The sequence below is a fragment of the Euprymna scolopes genome, chromosome 20, assembly GCF_053919585.1.
Source record: "Euprymna scolopes isolate OS-2025 chromosome 20, ASM5391958v1, whole genome shotgun sequence".
NCBI classification, from domain to species: domain Eukaryota; kingdom Metazoa; phylum Mollusca; class Cephalopoda; order Sepiida; family Sepiolidae; genus Euprymna; species Euprymna scolopes.
The window spans coordinates 19,440,981-19,467,320 of record NC_136501.1 but is presented as its reverse complement, the minus strand read 5'-3'; the positions used below and the strand labels follow the sequence as shown (position 1 = coordinate 19,467,320).

At 35.5% G+C, this 26,340-nt stretch overlaps 1 protein-coding gene across 6 annotated transcripts in view; it reads right to left on the bottom strand.

Moving 5' to 3' along the window:
* Nucleotides 1-305: 305 nt before the first annotated feature.
* The window catches only part of LOC145241348 (uncharacterized), a 256,339-nt gene continuing 230,304 nt past the window's right edge, over nt 306-26,340 (bottom strand). For all 6 annotated transcript variants that reach the window (XM_080104215.1, XM_080104214.1, XM_080104212.1 and 3 more), the window contains 4 exons: nt 20,883-20,993; nt 6,614-6,670; nt 2,067-2,182; nt 306-637 (listed from right to left, as the gene is read on the bottom strand). In XM_080104215.1, the coding sequence (XP_079960341.1) occupies nt 509-637; nt 2,067-2,182; nt 6,614-6,670; nt 20,883-20,993 (413 nt within the window). In that variant the 3' untranslated portion in view covers nt 306-508. The remainder of the gene's footprint in view (nt 638-2,066; nt 2,183-6,613; nt 6,671-20,882; nt 20,994-26,340) is intronic.

Sequence of the window (26,340 nt, the reverse complement as noted above, 5' to 3'; positions counted from 1 at the left end):
AAAATGATTCTCTGACTTGATTGATGCTGCCATTTTCCTTTACTTCGAACAACTATATTTTTCTATTGCAAGAATGGCTCTACACTCAAGCAGTTATGAGTGCAGCAATCAATTTACATTGACGGATTTGAATCAAAATTCAAATTGTGGCAGGATTGTAAACATAAGGTTTAGTATCATTATACCTAGATTTCAATCTTTATAAATTTGGTGCAAAACTGTTCTGTTCCAGAAATTAATTTTGCCCATCATAGGACGGGTATTATTCTATTATATATTTAAAAAGAAATCAACAACAAATTAACTATATACATAATCCAAATTGAAAAAAAAAAATTTTTTAATTTTGCATAAAACATTAAAAGAATTTTGTGAAAATTTTCAATTTAAGAAATCTATTTTGAAGAAATTGTTGATTTTGATGTCAAAATTCAAAGAAATATTGTTTTAAGTAGACTGCCGATAGCAATAAGAAAATGTCTGCTTTGAAATCAAAGAAATCAACGTCCTATTTGACTGGCCTATTTGCAGCCAATTCCAGCACAGATTTGCCAAGATATTGATATTCCCCAAATTCATTATAGATGTGGACTGAAATGCGAACGTACAAGTTTCCGCCAATACATTTCACAGGAACCTGGAAAAGACCAAAAAACGGATTCAATACAAGAAAATGTTGATGGCACCATGTCACGTGATTGTTTTTGTTGTGTTTTACATGAATGATCATAAACTTAAAAATGAATTTTGGGGATTAGATCAATTAGAGAGCAGATATGAGATGTTGTCTTACTCACCAGGCAGTCTGAGACAGTCACCCCACCCATAGTACCAAAACCAGATGATGATGATATGATGATGGCTATTGTTGATGATGATGATGATGATGATGATGATGATGATGATGATGATGATGAGCATCATTTATTCATTTTGAATAAACTAGATGATTATTGTTAGCATTTGTTTTACTCGATATCTTTCTAGTTAGAATTCTTTCTAAAAAGACATCAGGTACTTGTGGGAGGAACCACATGAAGGTTGCCAACATCCCTATGTGAAAGTGTTTCTATAAAAAAAAAAAAAATGGAGTCGAACTCGGCACAGCCAGTTTGTCAGTCCGTGTTGTCATCTCCTGATGATGAAATGATGAATGATGATGTGATGGTGGTGGTGGTGATGGCGGCAACGACAACACAATCATTGGATTTAAGTAACCATTTCTTTTAAGTGAAATTATTTGTATTTCTCTTGAATTTGGTTCACCGGGTATATTCGCCAAGTAATTTTTGACATTCTTATTCATGGGTCCGGCTGCTCTAAGAATAATTGGAATGATGGAGATCTTCTTAAGATATTTATTTATTTATTTATTTGCAAACTGTTATCCTAATCTTCATATTTATTGTTTCACGATGTTCCAGCCAACTATTCCTCTGGCTTTCTTCAAGTGGTTAATTGAGACGAGATAAGAATGTCGAGTCTCTTAACTGTATCCTCATTAATTACTGCCTTCCATAGTTGTTGTTGTTTCACCATGTTTTGGCCAATTAATCCTCTGGCCTGCTTTGGGTAGAATTGAAACCGCTATCTTCAAACAATGTTCACCTGGAACTGCAGAGATTCAACGCCTCTATCTACTGCACCACGGAATAGTTGACGAGACGAATAGTTGACGAGACGAATAGTTGACCAGACGAATAGTTGATCAGACGAATAGTTGATCGGAGTGTTGTGAAATAACAACTATGAAGATGAGGATGCAAAAAAATAAATATGCAAATTACTCATCTCAAAAGATTCCATTAATAAAATAACTTAGATTCCAGTTTTTTTCATATTGTAGATAAGACCTTATCTTTCCCCCTTTTGGCGCTGTTAAGGCCAACATCATTAGGCCAGAGTTGCTACTTTCTCAATCTCGTAATTGGAGATGTGGCTGCGATCACAATTAAAACGTTTAAAACAAAACAATAAAATCATCAAAAGAAAACGTTTCTAAAAAAAAAAAACACATCATTTAAATAGAAATAATAAAATTCACGTCGATTTTTAATAATTCTTACCTCAATATTATATAAATGGTACAAATCATTTTGAATGGCTTCAGCCACAGAATAGTCGACTTTTTCTTTGTCCACAGGGTACAACTGTGACGGCAACTGTACGAGAGCCATAGGACCTGGAATTATCAACTTGTTTATTTTAATTGCAAGAGACATTTTAAATGGAAAAAAAATATTTATGAATTAACCCTGCGTTAGTCACCTGGGTGTTTTTCGAATGAAACATAATGTCCATATTTTGTGAGTACAATCCAAAGAAATAGAAATTTAGGAAATATTTATTGAGATAAGAAATCAAAATTATAAATTTTGATATAGTCTAATTTACTTACATTTAGGCAAGGTGTGTTCTTCATAAAAAATACAATTGTTTTCTGATTTAAAATCAGAGTTAAATGTTTGAACAATTGGGTCATGAGGATATGGTTTAGACCAGGGGTGGGCAAACCTTTCAGTGCAAGGGTCGCATAGTATATTTTCCAATATAATTGATATCTAAATTAGACAAAACAAAAGGATTTCAAAGAAAAAATGCAATTTATTTTCATTGAATATAAAATCCTTTTGGGCATTCAAAATTCAGTACTTGGAGGGCCGTATGAATTCCTTTGGCGGGCCGTAGTTTGCCCATCACTGGTTTAGACAAAGTATGCAGCGGGCGAACCACATTGAACTCACAATAGTCGTCTGACTGTAAAAGTCACTAGTTGCTAATTATAACTGTGGGATTCACAATGGTGATGCCAATTTGTAGGAACAGACCATGGAATCAATAACTTTTAAGGGTGTGGGTCAGCGTTCACCAACATTTATCAATTTTTAGGACCGAGGCTTCAGGTGCTGAAATTTCTTAAAATTGAAAGTAGGAAGGTATCCGCAGGACTATTAAAGGCATATTTAACGAGATGGTTGCTTAATAGAAGATGTTCATCAATTCACATCCTCACATACAAAAAAAAAAAAAATAGAAATAACTCCAGAAAATAACGACACTCAACAAAGAACACAAAATCACTGTATCAATATGAAACAAACAACATTATTTACATGTTAGGAATATTAGTTCAAATCATTCCAACGTATTTTCTTGTAATGAGTGTTCATTATACAGTATTAGTTAAATAAGAATAGCATGGAGTTTAATGTTACTGGTTTTTCTGTGTCCAGAGTGTCACACGTGACTTGAAATAAACGTGATTATTTTCTGAGAGAAAAACAGTCCATAATCATGAGGGTGAAAGCATACGTGTGCTCATCACATAAAAAACAGTAAGTTGAAATAACATTGTTTTAAAAAGGAGATTTAAATTCTCATTCGATGTGGTAACTTTCCATGATGAGAATTAAGATTCATATGCATGGCACGCACAAAATCATGTTGTGTGATTTGACGTCTCAAGGATGGAGTTCACTTTAGCATGTACTGTGGTTGAGAGTTTGGAGAGAAAACTGATTTGAGTTTTTGCAGCAAATCTTTATATAGGGATGTTCTCGAATGTTCCAGCCTGTTTGCTGCATCTCCATGCGAGAAAAAGTAACATAGTTACTTTGTTCCATGTGTGCAGGTGGTTACATCATGACATTGTGTGCTTGTGCGTTCTTCAGACATATGGGCATTGAAAACGGTGATTGCTATGAAGAGATTCTTGCTAGAGATTTGTTCCAACCGTATGTACTGGTCACTACATGACTCCCGTCCTAAACGAAAGAGTGCGATTTACTTGTGAGAAGCTTCTGTATGCATGTGTGAAAATGTACCCGGATTGCTTAAGAATCTAAGGTGCTTGTAATGAGCTCGTACTCAAGGTGTCAAGCATGGTTGGCCCAGAATAAACCAAGTTTGGTTATATAACAGTCGCTACATAACCAAACTTTGTTTATTCTTTTTGACACGGATCCAACTTTTAACTTGTTTAGTTTGATTTACAGCATATCAACCATAAAATTTTCAAATATAATTCTATAGGTAAGATAATTATTCATACTAGTGAGACTTGTGGAAATTCCACAGCAACATTTTTTGTATGTAATATACTACTGCTGGACATTCTGTAAACGTTTAGCGTGAATTGAGACCCCATGATATTATTGTAGCCCTTTTGTTAAAACAGTAAAAGTATTTATCTAAATAATCTGGTTAATGTAGTGTCAGAATATATTTGGTTATTACGCTTAATCTCCAATATCCTTATATGAGTCTGTGACATATTTCCATTGTTTGGACACCTGGTGTGAATGGAAACCCCACAATATAATTATATCATCTTTAGACAGAATAGATACTACCTTTGGATCCTAGCCAGAAGACCAAGAAGACATTTTTCAATTCCATGTACAGTCCAAAAGTGAAATCATTTTTTTTTTATTTTCATTTATTTATTTATTTATTTTATATTGCATCTTCAGTAATCAGGAGATCCTATTTATTAAAAAGAGGCTAGAAGGTGATAAAATACTATGAACATAAAATTAGCGTATTTATGTTATCAACTTCTATCCTCTTTTTAATAAATAGGATCTCCTGATCAAATAATTTATCATCTGAAACCATGACACATACGTATATACGTTAAAGGTACTACGGTATAATATATAGATTCCTAGAATACACTGCTCTCAGAATACGTTACTCCTTAAAAGCATTACTCCTGGAGAATACACACACTCAAGCTAGGAAAAAACTGCGACAGTCCCTCAAACCACTGACCAATAACATTTTGTGGTGTACTTTGGTGTGTTTTGCAGCATATTAACCATATATGGGCAATATAATGTCAAATATAATTCTGTCGCTAGCATAATTATTTATATTAGCAGGACACATGGAAATTCCATGGAATGAGAAATATATTTCATCAACAATATATATTTTAATAAAGCTGGGATTATTTTGGATAACTCAAACAAAAATTGTTTGGGGACAGAAAAACCAATAACACGCAGCAAATATGAGTTTCTTAACATTTCCATGAAAATAGTGTCCATTGTATTTTTAATATAGAATTGACCCAAATAAACTAAATTAAGCATTTATTTATACTCAGAAAGTAATATTGTGCTACATAGTTCAATACAAATAATAAAATCACATTGTATGAAACAATGTTTAATTTACTCCTTCAGTCCAGCACCTTTTGCAAGACAATGATTTTTTTTTTGTTTTGTTTCTTTCAGAAGTTCTCTATTTTTATGTAACGTTTTGCTGACATCTTTCTTTAGTGAAGAACAGCTAAACATCAAAATTACCATGAGTTCCTTTCTCACAAACGATTACAACAATGACCATATGTTATTATAATGATATTCAAAAACCATGTTACAACAAAGGGGGGTCATTCTCGTATTCTTATCCAGAGTTGCCAGATTGGCCTTCCAAAGTCAAATTTGGACTTTTTTGAAGCAGTTTGATTTTCAAAAATTGTATTTTTTTTTTTTTTTTTTAGTGCAACGTACGGAATTACTAAGAAAGAAACGGGCAGGATATTATATAGATTCTGAGAATTAATTTGATCTTAGATAACTAGTATGTATTATTCTTAGAAGGAATTTTCACAATGAGACAGGAAACATCACCCTTGGAATGCAACTTTTCTGAAAGAGAGAATCATTACTCTTAGAAAACACAATCCAAGACAAACAATTCTCCAAGAAAAACATTCCATTTTGGCATTAATAATCTTCTTTATTTTCAACGTGATTGACCCTCACTTACTGTTTTCTAGTATTTATTTGGGGAGAAAAATAAAAAGGAGAAATAAGGTTTTGATTTTTGAAGAATCAGATTAAATAATACGGTTGAGGATGAACTTATAGATACTAGAACCGATTGATTGTATAAGGCCTCTTCAATGTCTCCAAACCAAAGGCTGATGTAGACGAATGCCTATCCACCAGGATTCTATCCTATGACATCAAGGCCTTTTTTTGTATGTGTGTGTATGGGGGGGGGGATACCCCTACACATGGGGTTGCAGTCTGCGAATTTGTAGCCGGGCCAACAGGGTAAGTCTTTCAACCAATCGATGACAGGTTTGCATGATAAAAAATCTGATCTGAAAGGTTCCATCGCATCAATAGTTTAGAAAAAATTTTCTGAAAAAAACCTGTTTTCAATAGAATTCCATTTGATACGCACTCTTCATTTGAATTTATACAGAATAAAAATTATCTAAAATCTTTGTTCAATCACAATTATCTAGGACAGTAGAAAGTGGACCTAATGTTTAATTTCGGCAGCCTCCTAACTCTCGCTTCCCCTATTTTGTCCTTTGGTCCTCGCATTCCATAAGCAATGTTTCTGACAATGGGGGAAGAATTCTTTTTTTTTCTGGATCAGAACTTATTCCATCTAACATTTATCGTTAGCTAGAGAGGTTTTTAACCTCAAAGTAGTATTTTTATATCTCCCTTCATTAGGTGGCTTCATGCCTTGCCTGGAGTGATTTCCATTAAAAAAAATCGATTTAATTCTATATACACATCGACTCACTCGACATGACATGAGCAAAAGAAAATAAATCTGATATAGAAAATATTTTTTTACTAACCAAACATTTCCAAAGGTGCCGCTAATCTTGTCTTCCAAACCGTTTGCAAATGGACAGCTGAAAAAAAAAATTATGGTTTTATTATATTATTATTTCTTATGTTTATATACATATGTATATGAATCCTCAAACAAATCTGTGATTGACGGTTCAAAGCTGTCAAGCTAAAACATGCATTATAATGAACATGTATATCATCTATACAAGTAAGCAGAATTCCATATGTTAACAATGAACCAAAAGAGATTGTTATTATTTAGAATCAAGTCAAGTCAAATCAAATCAAGTTAAGTCAAGTCAAGTTAAATCAAGTCAAGTCAATTCAAGTCAATTCAAGTCAAGTCAAGTCAACACAAGTCAAATCAAGTCAAGTCAAATCAAGTCAAGTCAAGTCAAATCAAGTCAAGTCAAATCAAGTCAAATCAAGTCAAGTCAATTCAAGTCAATTCAAGTCAAGTCAAGTCAACACAAGTCAAATCAAGTCAAGTCAAATCAAGTCAAATCAAGTCAAGTCAATTCAAGTCAAATCAAGTCAAATCAAGTCAAATCAAGTCAAGTCAAATCAAGTCAAATCAAGTCAAGTCAATTCAAGTCAAATCAAGTCAAGTCAATTCAAGTCAAATCAAGTCAAATCAAGTCAAATCAAGTCAAGTCAAATCAAGTCAAGTCAATTCAAGTCAAATCAAGTCAAATCAAGTCAAGTCAATTCAAGTCAAATCAAGTCAACACAAGTCAAATCAGGTCAAGTCAAATCAAGTTAAGTCAATTCAAATCAAGTAAAATCAAGTCAGCAAATCAACAAGAGTTTTATCACTCAATGAGGAACCCCTCCCTGAACTTTAGCTGCCTAACTCTGTATCGAGATGTTCGCTGCCATGTAGGACCCATTTATTGTATGAAGTCATCCCTCCATCTCATTCTTGGTCTTCCCTTTGGCCTCTTATGTTCACGAGGTGTCTATTCCGTTGTCCTGATGGACCATTTGTTGTCATGTTATCTGGCTATGTGCCCTGCCCATCTGTGTTTGGATGTTTTGATGGCGTTATTGATGTCAGTAACTTTTGTTTGTTGGCAGATCCAGATGTTTGTCTTTCTGTCTTCTAGAGTGGTGCCTAACATTATCCTCTCCATTTTTTTTGTGTTACTGCCAAGATTTCACTTTGGCGAATTGTCAGGGCCCATGTTTTTCTACTGTAGATCATCACAGGTAGTATATATTCATTGAAAATCTTCCCTTTGATTGGCATATTTGCTTTCCGGCTTCTCATGATATTATTTGGGTTAGTTAAAGTAAAAACGATGAGCCTATTTTTCGGAAATTTCACACAAATATACGTTATATGTCTGGAAGTGTTCTTAGATAGGTTTTGTATCGGAATGTCTCGGAGAAGTATCGATAATCGGAAAAAATTGAACTAAAGAAGAAACAGCCCCATTTTGACCAAAGTTAACACCTTTATAAAGCCTAACACCACAAGTGCATTTGAGAAGTTTTATCATTGCACAAACAGAAGGGCCTAGCATATAAAATCAACAGTAGCTTCTTTGATAAGATAGGGACGTTTTTTTAAGTGAATGGTTCTGTTTAAAGCACAATTAAACCATGATACTTGACTTTTGCATTTTAAACTTTAATTCAAGCCATTTTATAAAATAATTTTATAAAAATTAACAGTAGTTTCTCTACAGTGCAATGTAGATTACAATGTACTGTAGATAAAGTCACTGCGGGGAGGCATGTAAGGCTTCCTCCCAGTGCACCAGAGCTGACTATGCCCTTTTTGTGCCAAACAAAATTTAATTAATTGATATTATAATAAAATAGGTTTAAGGCTTCTAATATTTATACAGAAATTGTCCCCAAGGATGCATGGCGTAGTGAATAAAGTGCTTAGTAAAATTCAGTTGTAAGTTACGCTCTTCTGGAGGTTGAGGGTTCAATCCTCAGCACAGGTGACACTCAATTACAAATTATTTAGGACTTTGACCTAGTCAAGGCTCGTGGATTAAATAAAGAGTTCCATTTACTATTCCACATAGATTGCCGAGTATAACAACATACACCTGAGGAAGGTGTTTACATCGACCGAAACGTTGTGAAAATTACACTTAAGATGAAAATAGTAGTACAGAGTATTAAAATAATACAACTAATGAACTGATGTTTAAACTCGTAACACCATAAGAGATTTCTTAGCCTTTGGGCCAAGATTAAAGTGTAGTATCTGTTCTGATGCTGCACTTCAATTTTTTGTTCTTGGTTAGTGGAGGCGAAATCCTTCACGACTCAGACAATTTTTATTTTTGTTCCTTTTCTCGACATTAAAAAAACTGACCTTGGTGTCTTACACAGCCCTCGTGGGTAGGCAAGTAATTAGGAACTGATGTTTGGCCATTTTTCTTTTCTGAATTCAGAACCATAAAAATATGTCCGATAAAAATTATCATCAAAAGTTAACAATAAATTCTTTAGGGAATTGATTTAAAATTCTAGGAATAAAAAAAACTTATGCTCATTATATGCTCAACCATTTTAATGCTTTGGCGATCCGACGAGAAATAGTGTTATGTATACACCTAAAAAGTTAAGTTTTTTATTTATTTTAAAATTATTAAGATAAACTTCTTAATATACTCAGTCATGGTTAAGCGAGCGACTACATAAAAGTTTACTAATTTGCACATTCCTTTGAAAAATGAGCATGAATCAATTATTTATTCATTTTTTAGCGTTTCTTATTAGATGATTGGCTTCATTTCACTATTACGCTATTTATGCATAGTTTCTACATTCTGCATAATTGATAACAGAATTTAAGATGAAAACATTCTACCACACGGAAATATTTTTATATTTATCTATTTATGTATATATAAAAGTGACCTTATTAGATGATTGGCTTCATTTCACTATTTTTTTTTTTTTTTTTTTACATTTTCACCCCAAACAAGGCAAATTGCCACTTTGGTGTAGGAGGCTACTGTCAGGGGCAACAACTACTGGGGTACTATGTAGGGATTTGGGCAGCAAGGTGTCGGTTCACGTTACACTTGAACTTCTGCACGTCAGTACTGTTGGGGAAGCAGGGACCTGGAATGGAATTCCAGAGTCTAGCGGTTCTGGGGAAGAAACTATTGGAGTAAAAAGATCTTTTACATCTAGGGATCTCTACAGTGTGGGGGTGGGATTTAGCAGCCTGTCGGGTTTGTCGAGGGTGCTCACGTCGTGGGGGCACAAGTGATTGCAGTTCGTCAGCGCATTCACCACTAAAATACTTGTAGAAAAGGCAGAGGGATGCAACATTTCGTCGATGGGACAGAGGCTGAAGCTTAGATGCCAGTTCAGGGCCTATCAGGTTTGCGACTCTCTTTTGAACCTTGTCAAGGAGCGAGAGACTAGTAGCAGATGCACCAGCCCAGATGTGGCAGCAATACTCCATACATGGGCGAATGGTGGCCTTATAGAGGTACAGGATACTTTCGGGTGTTAGTAGTTTTCTAGCACGGTAGAGAGAGCCCACCTTTCTTGCAGCGGCCCTGGCAATGCCTTCAATGTAATTGTTCCAACTCATGTTTCCTGTGAACGTTAGGCCAAGGAGTTTGAAAGATGGACTCTCAGATAAAGAGTCGTTGGCCATTGCTATGGGTGGTAGAGAGGGTTTTTTGTAATTATTGAATGAAACTAGTTTAGTCTTGGCAGCATTGAACGCGACCAACCACTTTTGTCCCCATTCCACTACAGATTGGAGGTCTTCCTCTAGTGTTTCTGCCATTTCTTTAGAAATGTGTTCATTCGTCTTCCTGTCGTGCCTGCCATAGAGTGTAGTGTCATCAGCATATATACCCATCTCAGAGGCAATGTTGTCGGGGAGGTCATTTATGAATATCAGGAACAATAGAGGTCCAAGGATAGAACCCTGGGGCACCCCCGCATTTATATCATATTGTTTAGATGTACGACCGTCGAGGACAACCTGGATTTTTCTCTTATCTAAGAAGGATTTAATTATGTTAAGTATTCTACCAGTGATACCGTATGATCTGATTTTACTGAGGAGACCCTCATGCCATACCCTGTCAAAAGCCTTAGATATATCTAGAGCTACCGCTCTGCCCTCCCCCGCTTTGTCCAGTGAATGGTATATACATTCAGAGATCACAGTTAGGATGTCTGCTGTGGAACGGGCTTGTCTAAATCCATATTGTTTGTCAGTCAGTAGTTTAGCATCTGTAAGATGATGGACTAGAGCATGGTTAATTATGGTCTCAAATATTTTGGCAAAAAGTGGGAGGAGGCTAATGGGCGATAATTTGATGGGTCTATCCTTTCGCCAGGATTCTTGAATACTGGTACAACAGAAGCAGTTTTCCAACAGCCCGGAAAGCAAGCTTCATTAAGGCATTTGTTGTAGAGTTTGGAGAGAATTGGAGCTACTTCGGCTGAGCACTTTTTTAATAGCACAGCTGGGATAAGATCGGGTCCACATGCTTTTGAGGTGTCAAGGTTTTTTATGATAGCATGCACCTGAGCAGGGGTGGTTTTCAGATCGTCTAGTGTGGCGTCTGTCTGCATAGGAAAGTCAGGTAGGGGGTGGTTGGAAGGGTCCAGTGTGGAGTTTGAGGCAAACCGACTGGCAAGCATGTTAGCCTTGTCAGTTGCTGAGGAGACAACCTCGTGATTGTTGGTTAGTGGGGGGATTGTTGATTGCCCATTATTTACTACACTGTTGTAGATTTTCCAGAAGTCTCGAGTTCCTAGTTTTTGTGCTTCGATGCGCTTTTTAGTGGCTTCCATAAATTCTCTCTTAGCTGTCGCTATTTCCTTCTTAACGTTATTTCTAGCTTCTATATACTTCAGTCTGTTTGAACTGGACTGATGTCGGTTAAACCTACGGTATGCATGCTGCTTTTGAGCAATGGCAGTTGCACAAGTCGACGTAAACCATTGGGGAGAGTGGGGCTTACTATAAAATTTCCGCATGGGAACATGCGCTTCGATTGCAGTTTTGAACCAGTCAGTGGTCTTGTTTGCACATTGTTCAGCAGGGAGAGAGAAAATATTTTTCCATGGAGCATCTCTAATTAGTTCCCTGATGGCTTCCCAGTCAGCCTTATTACGCTGAATTCTATTTATGCATAGTTTCTACATTCTGCATAATTGATAACAGAATTTAAGATGAAAACATTCTACCACACGGAAATATTTTTATATTTATTTATTTATGTATATATAAAAGTGACCTTGTCGGTGTGTGTGTGTGTGTGTGTGTGTGTGTGTGTGCGCACACGAAAAGTTTCTACCAAACTCCTCTCTGAATATTTGGTCTACAGAGTTGAAATTTGATACATAGTGTATTTGGACCTTTAGCACCTTCCGATTTAGTTTTTAGCCGGAAAAAATTGCTGCTAAGAGGTAAAAATTGAAAACAAAACAGTTGACCTTGGCTGGGTAAGTCAAATAAAACATTTCTCCTGCTGTTACTTTTGCGCATGCGCAAAATTAAACAGTCATAACTCACAGTCGCTTAATCTTTAATATTTTAGATCCATGTGTTGATAACTCAGACAGTAACGACACTGGAGAGATAAATAACGACTAAGATTGGAGCGCTAAATGTTCTGGTTTCGATTCTAACAGATAGCACCCATTGTTTGAATTACAGAAAAGAACTTGCACATTTTTGGATTTTCTATTTTTTTTTTTTTTTTTTTTTTTAATTCTGGGGTGAAGATATACTCAAATTTATCCTGACAAACATTATTTCAAGAGGAGCATTATTATTCGTTAAATTATACAGATTGATGCAGAAATATATCAAATTTTTATGAGGGTTTGTTAGAAAATATAAATTTCTCAGATAAAAATTATTCTCAATTGTTTTAAGATATTTTCAAATTAAAATAAAATGGTTTTCTTTTTGTATGCTATTGTGTACGATTAGCAATAATAAATACGTCTGGTTACTACCTGCTTGCATTAACTGTTATGAGTGGAATTTCATCAAATATAGTTATGTAATGGTAATAAGGGATAATACTCAGTTTAGTAAACTTATACAAATACAGTAGAGGAATACCCGTCCCAGGATGGGTAAAATGAATTCCCCAAACAGAAATTTTGTGCCACTTTAATGTCCCCTTACGAGATTAGTCATAATATGATATCAAATCATGAAATGATAATGCACAAGTAGTCATATTTTTTAATAACTTTTAAAATCATTACGATATATTGGATAATAGTCAATAGAGAATAAATGTGCATGAATTAAAATATAATATTTATGCATATTTTATGACCGGATTATACTGAACGGCCTGCTACTAAGGTTATATAAACAGGTGCTTGTCATTAGAATTACAATACTTGAAGTGAAAATATGTCTGAAAATAGAAATTAGACATCACTAGCAGGCCGCCCGGTCGTAAAATACACATAAATATCATATTTAATTAATAAAGAAATTGGTCCCGCCAATCTTTCACGAAAAACACCCGTCTAGCTGAAACCACTGTCAATAATTTTCCCCACTCTTTATCTGTGCCTAAATCAAAACGTAAATACCATGAACAAAGCTTCTTTCTTAGAAGTGCACGCCTGTGGAACTCTCTTCCGTTTGCCTGTTTCCCGCCTGACTACAACTTGGATGTCTTCAAGTCCAACATAAACAACTTCCCGATAAACCGCCCGCCTCCCCTTAAGTAAGACACTTTATATCAAATCTCCATTACTAATGATTACTACGATATTATCCCACTGATTACTGTACACGCAATAACCCTTATCCCCGAGTGGCTTCTGGGCCTTAATAAGTTGTGACTACCATGTAAAAAAAAAAGACATGTACATCTGGATCCTATGTTTTTTTTTTCTAAACAGTTCACTTCTTGTAAGTAAAAACAAAAGCTGAGATTGAAACCAAAACCTAAAGAGAGTGAGTTAAGTATGATAACCATTAGGCCGGCTTGACATGATCTTTAGAATGTGTTTTCAAACTTACTTATTCTTAACATAAGGAATATGTCATGTGAACAATCCATGCATGCACATTTGTGAAACGGTCAACAGATAAAAATCGGATGGCTTCCCTCACGTAACAATTTTTCAATTTTGATCACTAAGCAACACATTTTCCAGATGAAAACCAACTAAAACTTTTTCCACATGTCTGAATACCCTTTATACTAAAGTTCAAGTCTGCAGATCAAATTGAGTATATAGGTTGAGAAGTGTCCACACACACACACACACACACGTTTTCACTTTTATAGATATACTAGCAGACCACCTGGCGTTGTCTGGTTGTAAAATGAACATAATTATTATATGTTAAGACACATGCAGGCAAGTATTATGGTTTTTTTTTAACAGTTCACTTCTTGTAAGTAAAAAAAATATTCGAGCTGAAATCGAACTCAAAACCTAAAAACAGTGAGTCAAGTACGATAACCATTAGGCCAGCTTGACATAATCTTTAAAAAGTATTTTCAAACCTACTATTCTTAGCATAAGGAATAAGTTATGTGAACGACTCATACAGGCGCATTTGTAAAACAGTTTTTTTTTGTTCTTTTTAATTCCATTTTCACCCCAAATAAGGCACAGTGCCACTTTGATGTAGGGGCTACTATCGAGGACATAGGTTGCAGGGATACTATGTAGGGAGTTGAGCAGCGAGATATCTGTTCACATTACACTTGAACTTCTGAATGTCAGTACAGTTAGGAAAGCAGGAATTTGGAAGAGAGTTCCAAAGTCTAGCAGTTCTGGGGAAGAAACTATTGGAGTAGAAGGCTTTCTTACATCTAGGGATCTCCACTGTGTAGGGGTGGGATTTTGCTGCTTGTCGGGCTTGTTGGGGGTATTTACGTCGAGGGGGTACAAGGGCGTGTAGCTGATCAGAGCATTCACCACTAAAATACTTATAGAACAGGCAGGGGGATGCAACATTTCATCGATGGGACAGAGATTGAAGCTTAGATGATAGGTTCAGTATCTATCAGGTTGGCGACTCTCTTCTGAACCCTATCCAAGATCGAGAGACTAGTAGCAGATGCACCAGCCCAAATGTGACAGCAGTACTCCGTACATGGGCAAATGGTGGCCTTCTAGAGATACAAGATACTTTCAGGCATAAGTGGCTTTCTAGCACAGTAGAGGGAGCCCACCTTCTTCACAGCAGCCTTGGCAATGCTCTCAATGTATCTGTTCCAGCTCATGTTCCCTGAGAACGTTAGGCCAAGGAGTTGACAAACAGATAAACATCCAATGACCCTCCCCTCACGTACTAATTTTCCAATTTTGATCCCATTAGATTCCCTTTTTTCCGATAAAAACCGATTAAAAAGTTTCCCACATGTTTGAATTTCAAGTCTGTAGATCAAAAATTCGTTGAGTATATAGGTTGAGAAGTGTCTTCACACACATACATTCTCACTTTTATAGATAGATAGATGAAACTGCCATTTAATGTTTTTTTTTTTTTGCAAATTCGCATAAATATTCTGCCTTATACGCGTTAGTCTTGTGGGGGTGGGGGGAGAGGGGTATATGCCCAAAATTGAATTTAATTTATAAATGCCAAAATTTAATCTTTAGAATAAACCATTTGTAGGAATGAAAAGACTTTTGATATTTCCATGTGCTCACCCATCCAAAGACTGAATCGCTTAACTCTGGTGATATAGTGAGAACCAACGTTATAAGGTTAGATGAGCAAAGGGCGAAAGAAAGAAAAAGATATAGTAAAGAGGCGACATAGACAAGAAGTCCAAGAGAGAGAGAGAGCGGGAGGGGAGGATGAGATAGCATCTGACGTCCGTCAAGAGGCCGAAACCTTGATAAGAGTCTCAGAGAAATGTTAGCAAAGAAAAAAAAAAAAGAGAGAAAAGAAAAGCAACTGACTGGCATGCTATTTGAAATCGATGTTTTTATGGCTTTCGTCTTTTATACCTGGTATTTTGATTGACAACCAACAACTGCTGCCGACCAACATCAGCTCATAAACCACGATCAATAGTAAAATAATGAAAACATAAACGCTAGCACTTAGCGCAAAGAGTTACTTTCTCGACATCGCTAATCTGATTGCAAACAAACATTGGCATTATAAATTCGAGTTAATTAGGAGTGAGAGTATTAAATATGAAATAATATTATTTTTGGTTTGTCATGCTTAAATTTGAAATAACATTGTTTAGTCTGTCAAAAAAAAAAATGCCTATCCTTTTCTCTCTGTCGTTCCCTCTCATTCTTGCTCAAACCAAGTATGCTGACCTGTTCTACAAACCCCAAAACCTCAACATGAAACATCTCAAAAACAAAAACTCGAATAAACCTAGAACCCCATCTTCCAACGTAGACCCCTACTACCTTGTCTCCTTCTCCAACATCAGGGGTCTACGTTCCAACCTTCCAGAGGTTGAAACCCAATTACAGGAGACGAAACCGGACATATTCTTTCTAAGCGAAACTGGAATAGGGCCGACCACTTCCCTAGATGAATTCATAATTAACGGATACTTTAACTTAACATCGAAATCTGACCCCCAAGATCGCCATGGGCATAGAATATGTGCCTACATTAAAGATGGCTTCCCGTGTGGCAGGGATATCTCCAGAGAAGACCCTAATTTACCTTATATGTGCTTCCGGGTTGCACTAGCTTACACCACTACATTTGTATGTGTCCTCTATCACCCCCACAACAGCGGAGTTACTATCTTTAAGAGTATATCTGAGAAAATAGACCACATCCTGTCTGCACATCCTTCGGCTAACATTCACATTTGTGGTGACTTCAATGTCCATAACATGGAATGGCTGACCCACTCAAATAAGACAGATGATGAGGGGAGGTTCTGTCATGATTTTGCCATTGCCTATGACCTCACTCAGATTGTTCGCGAGCCCAGCCGAGTGCCAGATATTACTGGTCAGTTTGCAAGCCTTCTAGACCTTTTTCTCTCAACCTCCCCATAGCTATGTTCATGCACTGTTCTTTCTCCTCTAGGATCCTCCGACCACTCCGTTGTATCAGTTAAGATAAAAACGAAATGTAAGAAGTCCCCAGACGTACCCCTCCACCGTACTGTATACCGATACTCCCTGGCTGACTGGGATAGCTTCCATATATTTATATTTGATCTACCGCTGCATTCCATGTTTAAAAAGGATGTGTCCTCTATAGTATCAGACCTAACTGAATGGTTAATTGTAGGCATAAACCGATTCATACCATCTAAAAAATGCCAACAAAAACCTAACAGCCAGCCATGGTTCTCCCCAGAATGTGCTGCTGCTATTGTGCACAGAAATCACTTTTTCCATAACTACCAACGTAATAGATGCACTGAGACTAAAGCTGCTTTCAGGAACGCCAGCAACCACTGTAAAAGAGTAATAAAAAATGCAAGAGAGCTATATGCCCAGTCTGTTAAATCCAAAGTAGTGATCAGCGGCTTGGTTCCCACCAGTTTCGGCAAATAACAAATAGGATCCTGAACAGAAGTGTGCGTTCTCTCTCAACCATTATCAATGGACCAGAGGTCATCTCGTCAGCATCAGACAATACCAAACTATTTGCAAAGAACTTTGCAGCTAATTCTACCCTATGCGACGAAGGCCATCAACTCCCCATATTTCCTCCTATAACACAAAACACGCGAGGTAATATACAAATATCTGTGCGTGAGGTCGCCAAGCTAATCAAGAACCTTGATTCCAGTAAAGCAACTGGCCCTGACGACATCCCAATTATAGTGTTAAAAAAGCTTCAATCTGAACTTACTCCCATACTTACAAAACTGTTTAAGCGTTGGCTTAAGGAGAAGTGCTTTCCAACACCCTGGAAAACCTCATCAGTATGCCCTGTATTTAAGAATTCAGGTGATAAGTCCTCTCCCTCTCAGTACAGACCTAAAAGTCCTTCTACCGCTCCAGAAGATATCTCACTACTGATGCAATTCTCTATCTGTATAAAAGCCAAGTACGTCCAAGGATGGAGTACTGCTGCCACATCTGGGCAGGAGCTGCTAAAAACAGCCTATCCTGCCTTGAAAGAGTACAAATTAGACTTTGTGGTTTAGTGGGGGATGCCCTTTTCTCTTCCCTGCAACCTCTCTCCCACAGAAGAGACGTTGCGAGCCTGTCTTTGTTTTATCGTTATTTCCATGACAGGTGCTCGTCAGAGCTCCAATCCCTCGTCCTCCCTCACCAATCTTTCACGAGTAACACCTGTCTGGCTGAAACTACTGTCAATAATTTTCCCCACTCTTTATCTGTGCCTAAATCCAAACGTAGATTCCATGAGCAAAGCTTCTTTCTTAGAACTGCATGCCAGTGGAACTCTCTGCCGCTTGCCTGTTTCCCACCTGACTACAACTTGGACGTCTTCAAGTCCAACATAAACAAACTCCTGACAAACCGCCTCCTTAAGTAAGACATTCTATCAAAACCCCCAATACTAATGATTACTACAATACTATCTCACTGATTACTGTACACGCAATAACCCTTATCCCTGAGTGGCCTTCAGGCCTTGATAAGTGGTGAACCCCATGTAAAAAAAAATATATATATATGCATATAATATAAAGCTGAATGGCTGTGTGTGTATGTGTGTGTGTCTGGTCACGAATAGGCTCCTATGTGGTTGACTATTTTAAAAAACTGATTACTTATAATGATAGATGTCTCGAGACACAGGAATGGGTATATTTGATCTGGCAGAACAGTGGTTCATTAAAATTGTGGGGTCTGCGTTCGCGCCTGGTCCACAAAGTATGGAAATAAAAAATTTAAAAATTAAAAAAAAAACGTTTACAAATGTTTTTGATATAGATGTACATAAGAATACTTTCATAAGTATGTTTTAACTTAAATAGGGATGGTATAATAAAATTGTGGGGTCTGTGTTCGCGCCTGGCTTCCATAGAATGGAAATAGGCACAAACTTTAATAAAGACTTTTCATATCTATCTGCGTAAGTATACTTTGATAATTATGTTTCAGCTTGAAGAAATATGGTATAATAAAATTATGGAGTGTTCGTTCGAACCTGACCTCCATAGAATGGAAATATGTCACAAAGTTTAACAAGGTTTTTTAATATAGATCCACAGAATATTGTGATAAGTGTTTCAGTGTGAACAGGTATAGTATAATAAATTATGGGGTTTATCTATTTTATTTTTACTTTCATCATCTTTGGTTTTGATGCCCCCAAATTCGAAGCTATCTCATTACAACCCTTACTTTTCATAACCTATCATACTTTCATAAATCAGAGTCCATTTTCTGTAGGCTGTTTTTGAACTCAGTCAACGACGTGTACTTTTGCTAGTATATATATATATATATATATATATATATATATATATATATATATATATATATATATATATATATATATATATATACTCATCCACATGTATATATTATTTAGAATTTCGCCTAACTTCTTGATAATTCGTTTGGTTTAGATATATTGTCATACAAGTATTTTTTCAGATTAGTAATATTATAGTGCTTGAGAAAATAGAATATTAACAGACTTATGTAATCACTTAGGTAGAATGTGAGCGCATGTAAAGATATCAACAGCAGTCAAAGGACAGATGGCTTGTGAAGGTATTAGCAGCAGCAGCCGTTTTGACCGCGTATGCAAATTGGCAAGTGTATGCAGGTTTGCATCAAAAGAAAAAGAGAAAAAAAAAGAAGGAAAAAATGCACCACGTGGTAAGGGGCAGAAAGAAATCTGCATGCTGGGTGAGATTGGGCGTGTGGCCTCATAGTGGCTGCGAGAAACTTTTAAGCTGGTGTCAAGATGGCAGGGTTTTGTTAATCTCATGGCAGACGAAAATGAACAGTTAGAAAAAAGCAAGAAGCAGACATTGTTTGGAAAATAATGGTCATAAATTCCTTTTGCTGAAACAGAAAAAAAAAGCCGAGTTGGATTTATTTATTTTTGTTTTGTTTTGTTTTTTACCTGTTCGACGGTACCAAACGGCGTGGGGGTCCAAGAGAGGTTTGAACTCGAACGAATACAGTTCGAGTGTAATTGCCACCTTACAATTAGGCCTTTAGATTAAGCCAGATACGCACAAGTCACAGGGACCCTGTGACACAGGGCCATATACACGAAATTGTTTTTAAATTTGAATACCAAAAGTTAATCTTGAGAAAAAAAAACACAATTGTATAATAATATTTTTCTATTTATTCTTATTTTAAGTTTTACGACACTAAAACACACACTCTTTATAAGCAAGTACTTGCCGAGCTAAAATACTGTGTTTGCAAATGGAAATTAGACATAATTAAGTTGCCTGTTAATGTTTTCGAGAAATCTCACAAATATTTTGCCGGTTTAGATGCAAGCACTTTGCAAACAGTGGTGTATTCTTTATCAAAGACTGGGAAAAAATAATAAAGAATCTTTTTTTATTCTCTCAAGTATATATAAAAAAAAAAAAAGAAACGTAAACAAATATTTTTACGATATATTCATGCAATGTACATAACAACTAAACTTAATACTGACAAACTGATTAAAATGCTATTTCAAACTGAAGCGTGATAGAGCAACGGAAAATATTATTTCAAATTTAAGAGTGACAGACCAAAGAAAATATTTCAAATTTAAGCATAGCAGACCAACGAAAAGATTATTTCCGATTTAAGCATGACGGACCAAAAATAATGTTGCCTCAAATTTAATTATGACAGACCAATCAAAATGTTATTTCAAATTTATGCATGACAGACTAATGAAAATGTTATTTCAAATTTAAACATGACAGACCAATGAAAATATTATTTCAAATTTAAGCATGACAGACCAAAAATAATGTTACCTTAAATTTAATTGACAGACCAATGAAAATGTTATTTCAAATTTAAGCATGACAGACCAAAAAGCTATGTTATTTTAAATTTAAGCAAACATGACAGACCAATGAAAATATTATTTCAAACTTAAAGTATTATAGATCAACAAACATACTATTTAAAATGTAAATATGACTGGCGATGATGGCATTTCGAACTTAAATATTCCAGAACAAAAAAAAATCATATCTAAGTATGATAGACAGGTGAAAATATTATTTCAAAATTAAGTTTGACAGACCAATTAAAAATGTTGTATCAATTTAGATGTGGCAATAAATCTGTCATTTCAAACTTAAGCTTGACAGACAAATTAAACGCTTGCAAGAAATGAAAGCAAAGAAAAATAGTCGAAAGTCAAATCCGTTTCAAACTTACCTGCCTGATTGAGAAGTGTCTTCATATATTTCTGGATATTGTTTTCTCCAAGAGATTCCCAGAAATTCAAAACTGTATGAAGAGCTAAAAACGGACTATAATCATGAAGTCCTGGAAGAGAAAGAAACGGAAAGAAAATATAGAAACATTTTGTTTGATTTCATTTTGTTGGTAACTTGTATGTCATATCAACCCTTATTGGGATTATTTTATACCGAAACACAATTAATCCTTTTCTCAGTGATTAACTATATGTGATTATTTGAACACAAATCACTATTTTATCCATTAATGAGAGAAATTGTACATCTTATATATATATATATATATATATATATATATATATATATATATATATATATGAAGCAATGCTCTTTGGATAGGACCTTAAACTATATCCAATATTGAGGCCCCAGCTTGCGGGCTTTGGGGAGTGTGGAGCTACCCTTTAATTACCACTGCTCCCAGGTCCAATCTGAGCCGGAGTGGTAATACCTGTTAGGGTCCCAGCTATGGGTTAAATAGAAACCGACTTGAAAACAACAAATATATTCTATTAAAAATTTTTTCTTCAAAATCTTTGGATTCGGCATTAAATAACCCGAAAAGGGTTGACATGCCGTAAAACAAAAAAAAACAACTAACCATCTTTGTATAAACAAATTTGAGCTTAGGTACTATGGACAATGTCAAAACATTGTTGATTCACTGCCCATATAGTAGCAACCGTATAGTGCAACGATTAAAAGCTCCGACTGTCGTTTGGGCGATTGGGTTTCGATCCTGGCTTGGGGTAGTTGCTTGTCTAGCCACACTGATGAGTTGTGAAACAGCAAAACAGTACTGTATGTGGATGACATATATATATATATATATATATATATATATATAATAGATGAAAAACGGCTATGTTCCAAATTCCAAGATGTTATTCATCATACTATTTATTTCTTTTTACATATCAAAACGTCTACTTTTTTACAGCACCTGTTTCATAACACAGAAACAATTGTTAGTATGTCTACAAAAACAAAGTTTGAAACTGCTACATCAATTGCTCTTAAATTGAATGAAGAAACAGATAATAAGCTCTTAGGGGAAACAGTTGCTCACAGGTTAATAAATACAGGATTGCATGCCCTTAATCCACCTTCAAAGCCTCTCATTTCAAAGCAAAATTAAAGGGTATGCGACAGAACATGTTGTTTGGACTGACGTACAATGGGATACAATTCATTTCACTGATGAGTACAAGTTTAATATAATTGGTTCTCAGGGCAAAACTTACGTAAGTGAAAGATTGTCTACTCAATATGTCAAGAAAATCGTTAAGTTTAATAGCGGCAGTCTGAGAGTGTTGGGAATTATTTCATCTGTCAGAGTTGACCCTATCATCCGCATTCATGATAATATAAATGTTGAGATTTGCAAAAGCTTTCTTCAGCATCTTGTGGTACCATAATTACACTTATACAATCTTTATTAATCTACTATTTTCATGCAGGATAATGCACCTTGTCACAAGAAGTTATAACATTATTTGAAGAAGAAGGAATCATCCTATTGAAGTTCCAACCTAAAGCCCCGGCCTGAATCCAATCGAAAATGTTTTTGAAGATAATTGGAGAACATGCTCAGAAAAGAAACTAAAAAAATCAGGATCACCTATGATAAATGTTGGAAGATGAATGGAAGGGGTTTACTGCTAATTTTTACAAGAAATCAATTACATCATGTGGTTGATGATTTAAAAAAAAATTATTAAAAAATATTTTTGTTAACATTTTTTCAAAATCAAGTATTGATAAGATCGCTCCTTAACTTTTGTCCAGTAATTTATTTCTTTTGTCCAATTTAATCTTTATTTTTCAAAAAACTGTAAAATCCGATTTGCTATCTCATGACGTCACTTCCTCTGATGACGTCACTTCCGGTATCGAGTACCGGTGCCAGGAGCCAGAGATTGGCACGCGGCCAAGGAGGTCGTGTGCAAACGCTCTGCAGTTGAGGAATGGTATTGCTCAACCTACTTTTGCCTGTAATATATGTGAATACGTTCGTTCCTAAAAATCCTGTGTTCCTTTGTTCTTATTACCATTTAACCACATAATACTTTGTAAAATATTTATGCATTAAATATTAGTCACAATCATATTGACACACAGATTCTCTCCAGATCACCAAAGTTAAGCAATAATGAGCCTGGCCAGTACCAGATGGTTGACGATTTGGGAAGGCTAGGCGTTGTATGTACCGCTGAGTCATAGAAATTTCCAGGTTGGTATTTGGGAGCGTGTTTAACTCATCAGCGAGATACACGCCGAATCGAGACGGAAAGGAAAGGGAAGCTGCCATATTTACTTGTCTTCCGAGATTACCATTGTTCTACAATTTGGAGAGCCGTAATCGTTGTTAAACAAAAAAATAGCAGGGCTGCTATATGGATGCATTAGTCTTTATTCGATAAAAAATTTCATTGCTAATCATGCATTAATTTTTAAGTAATCTTCCAGTATATTTATGCCTTTACTGTTTCCGATTCTTGTATTATAGTCCCTACTGTGTATATCTTTCTATCTATCTATCTATGTATTAGAGAAAATCAAAACAACATCCTTATCGTGATTTCAAATCCAAACAAACAAGCAGCCTTTTGTGCTCCAGGATTTATTTTTCTACATAGTCACCACCATTCTCAATGCACTTTAGCCAGGAATTCAATGATGCGTCTCTGCTTCTGACGCACGTCTTTGACAGGGGTTGCTTTCTTAGAGTCTCATATCGTCAATATCTGCAACAGAGTGGTGACAGTTTCAAGTCATGAATGCATAAATTCAGTCATCACAACAATGCAATTTGCAATCCCCTCTCATTCAAATAATAGCTGAATCTGAATAAAAATATATACGAATTTGGAACGCCCTTAGTAAAATATAATAAAATCATTGAATTAAATAAACAAAAAAACAATAACAAATTCTAATTAATTAATACAATTTGCATCGTTTTTATGAAGCAATATGTAAATTAGTTAACTTTGCAACCGATATTGCATCTATATAAGCAGTAGATAAGAATCATGGCATATCGATAATGTAAAGTTGAATTGACTTCAAATCAGATATTTGATTTAACCGTCTGTGCGAGAAATAATGCAATATATAAGGCACTAATAGTGCGATATATAAGGCACTAATTCAGAAGATTATATAAAAACTAGCAGGCTGCCCGACGTTGTCCAGTCGTAAAATATGCTTAAATATGATATTTTAATTTATGCAGATTTTGTATTAATTATTACAGAAATAATTCTCTATTGATTATTATATTGTACCCAATTTATCAAAAGTTTAAAAAGAAATAAAAATATGATTTGGGTGCCATTAGTTAGAATCGAAACCAAAACATTTAGCATTTCAGCCTTAGTCGTTACTATTTGAACTATCATCAGACAGATAAGAAATAGTTAAAAGAATAAACCTAATTTGACATATAAATGTATATACCTTAACATTTATTCGTTTAGACGTATATTTTATGATTTGTAATATTTCTAATGTAAGCATCAGAGAGAAGAAGTCATCAGAAGAATTGGGGAATAGATTGCACGTTGCCAACATTGTTGATGCTTTGCGCCAGAATAGATTGATGTAGTATGAACATGTGGAAACATCTAAATATCCTATACGGCATAATCACGTTGACACACCGGTTCCCGTCAGATCACCGAAGTTAAGCAACGTTAGGATGACATCGACACCTCCCTGCAAGAGTTGCAAAAACCTAATGTCGGCATCTCCCCTGACAGGGATATACATGCGACTGGGGACCGCTTGTGAATTTCATACTCCCATGAAACTTCCTCCTTTGCAGGAAGCCAGTTAAACCCAAGTAGGGTTGGTGCCGACGCACACACATCGAAATATCCTGATTAAAATAGTTTTTGAATATATCTGGTTTCAGGGATCTATTTTCAAAAAAGACTTTTTTCGTATGGGCACTTTTATTGATACTACACACATGAAACTCTAGTCCCCTTCAAAGTAATCTCCCCCGGCTGCAATGCACTTCTTGCACCGTTCCAACAACTTCTGGAAGGACTCATGACAGTCCTCTTGCATAAGCATGTCCATGACCCTTGTCACAATCTCTTTCATGTCCTCAATTGTCTCAAAACAAAAACCTCTAAGATTTTCCCGAAGCTTAATGAATAATCAAAAGTCACAGGGAGCAAGGTCTGAACAATGGGGAGGGTGAGGAACTATCTTGATGCCCATCTTGGTCAAATAGTCTGTGACAAAGATAGTATTGTGGACTGCTCCCTTGTGATAAACTTTGCACAAATCTATCGCATCTTCAGTTCCTCACAAATAATTGTGAGCACAGATGACATCAAACTGTGCACTTATTGTCTCTACAGACACACGATAATCCTTATTCATGAAATTCTTTATTTGGCCAATCAACTCTGGTGTTCTGACTTCCTTACTTCTTCCATATCTCTCATCAACTCTCACAGACTCCCTGCTTTCCTTAAACCTCCATACGTTTCTGTGCCATTTTTTTTTCCAACTTTAAAACAGAATTTTATTGCATATCGTTCTTTTAAATTCTCCTCACGTCCAAATTGCATTTTTGAAATTCACCAGCTGTGACAATTAGGCTTTAGTAGGGTGTATTCCAATTCCTGCTGTAGCTGTTCATTTGAACCTGAAATCATAAAAATTGGTCAGTCATCTCATAAGAGGTATAGCAAATAATATACTGAATTTTCAAGAGCCAATGACAATTTTAAATGCCTGTACAAAAAAGTCTGGAAACTTATTTAAGACAGCTCATACATCCAATTTGAATGAATTTTAAATCTTATATATAAGGCACTAATTCTAGTATTAAGATTATATAAAAACTAGCAGGCTGTCCGGCGTTGTCCAGCCGTAAAATATGCTTAAATATATTTTAATTTATGCAGATTTTATATTAATTCTTATATTTATTGATTATTATATTGTACCAAATTTATAGTAGTCATTTCAAAAGTTAAAAAAGAAATAAAAATATGATTTGGGTGCCATTAGTTAGAATCGAAACCAAAACATTAAGCATTTCAGCCTTAGTCGTTACTATTTGAACTATCATCAGACAGATAAGAAATAGTTAAAAATAAACCTAATTTAACATATAAATGTATATTTGTGCATGCGTACAAGAGTATTTTAAGTCAACTTAATTCGGCCAAATTCCAATTGTTTTCATTTTTTACCTCTTAGCAGTTATTTTTTCCGGCTTTTATATACGCAAAACAACGGTTCACAAAAAATGCAATCATTTCACTCACCTTGTGCCACTCTATGATCTTGTATCTCAGAGATGCACTTTGAAAAAATGGAAACAGACAGACAAACAGACACAGGCACATAGTGAGTTTTATATATATACAAATTTAAGCTTCTTCTGA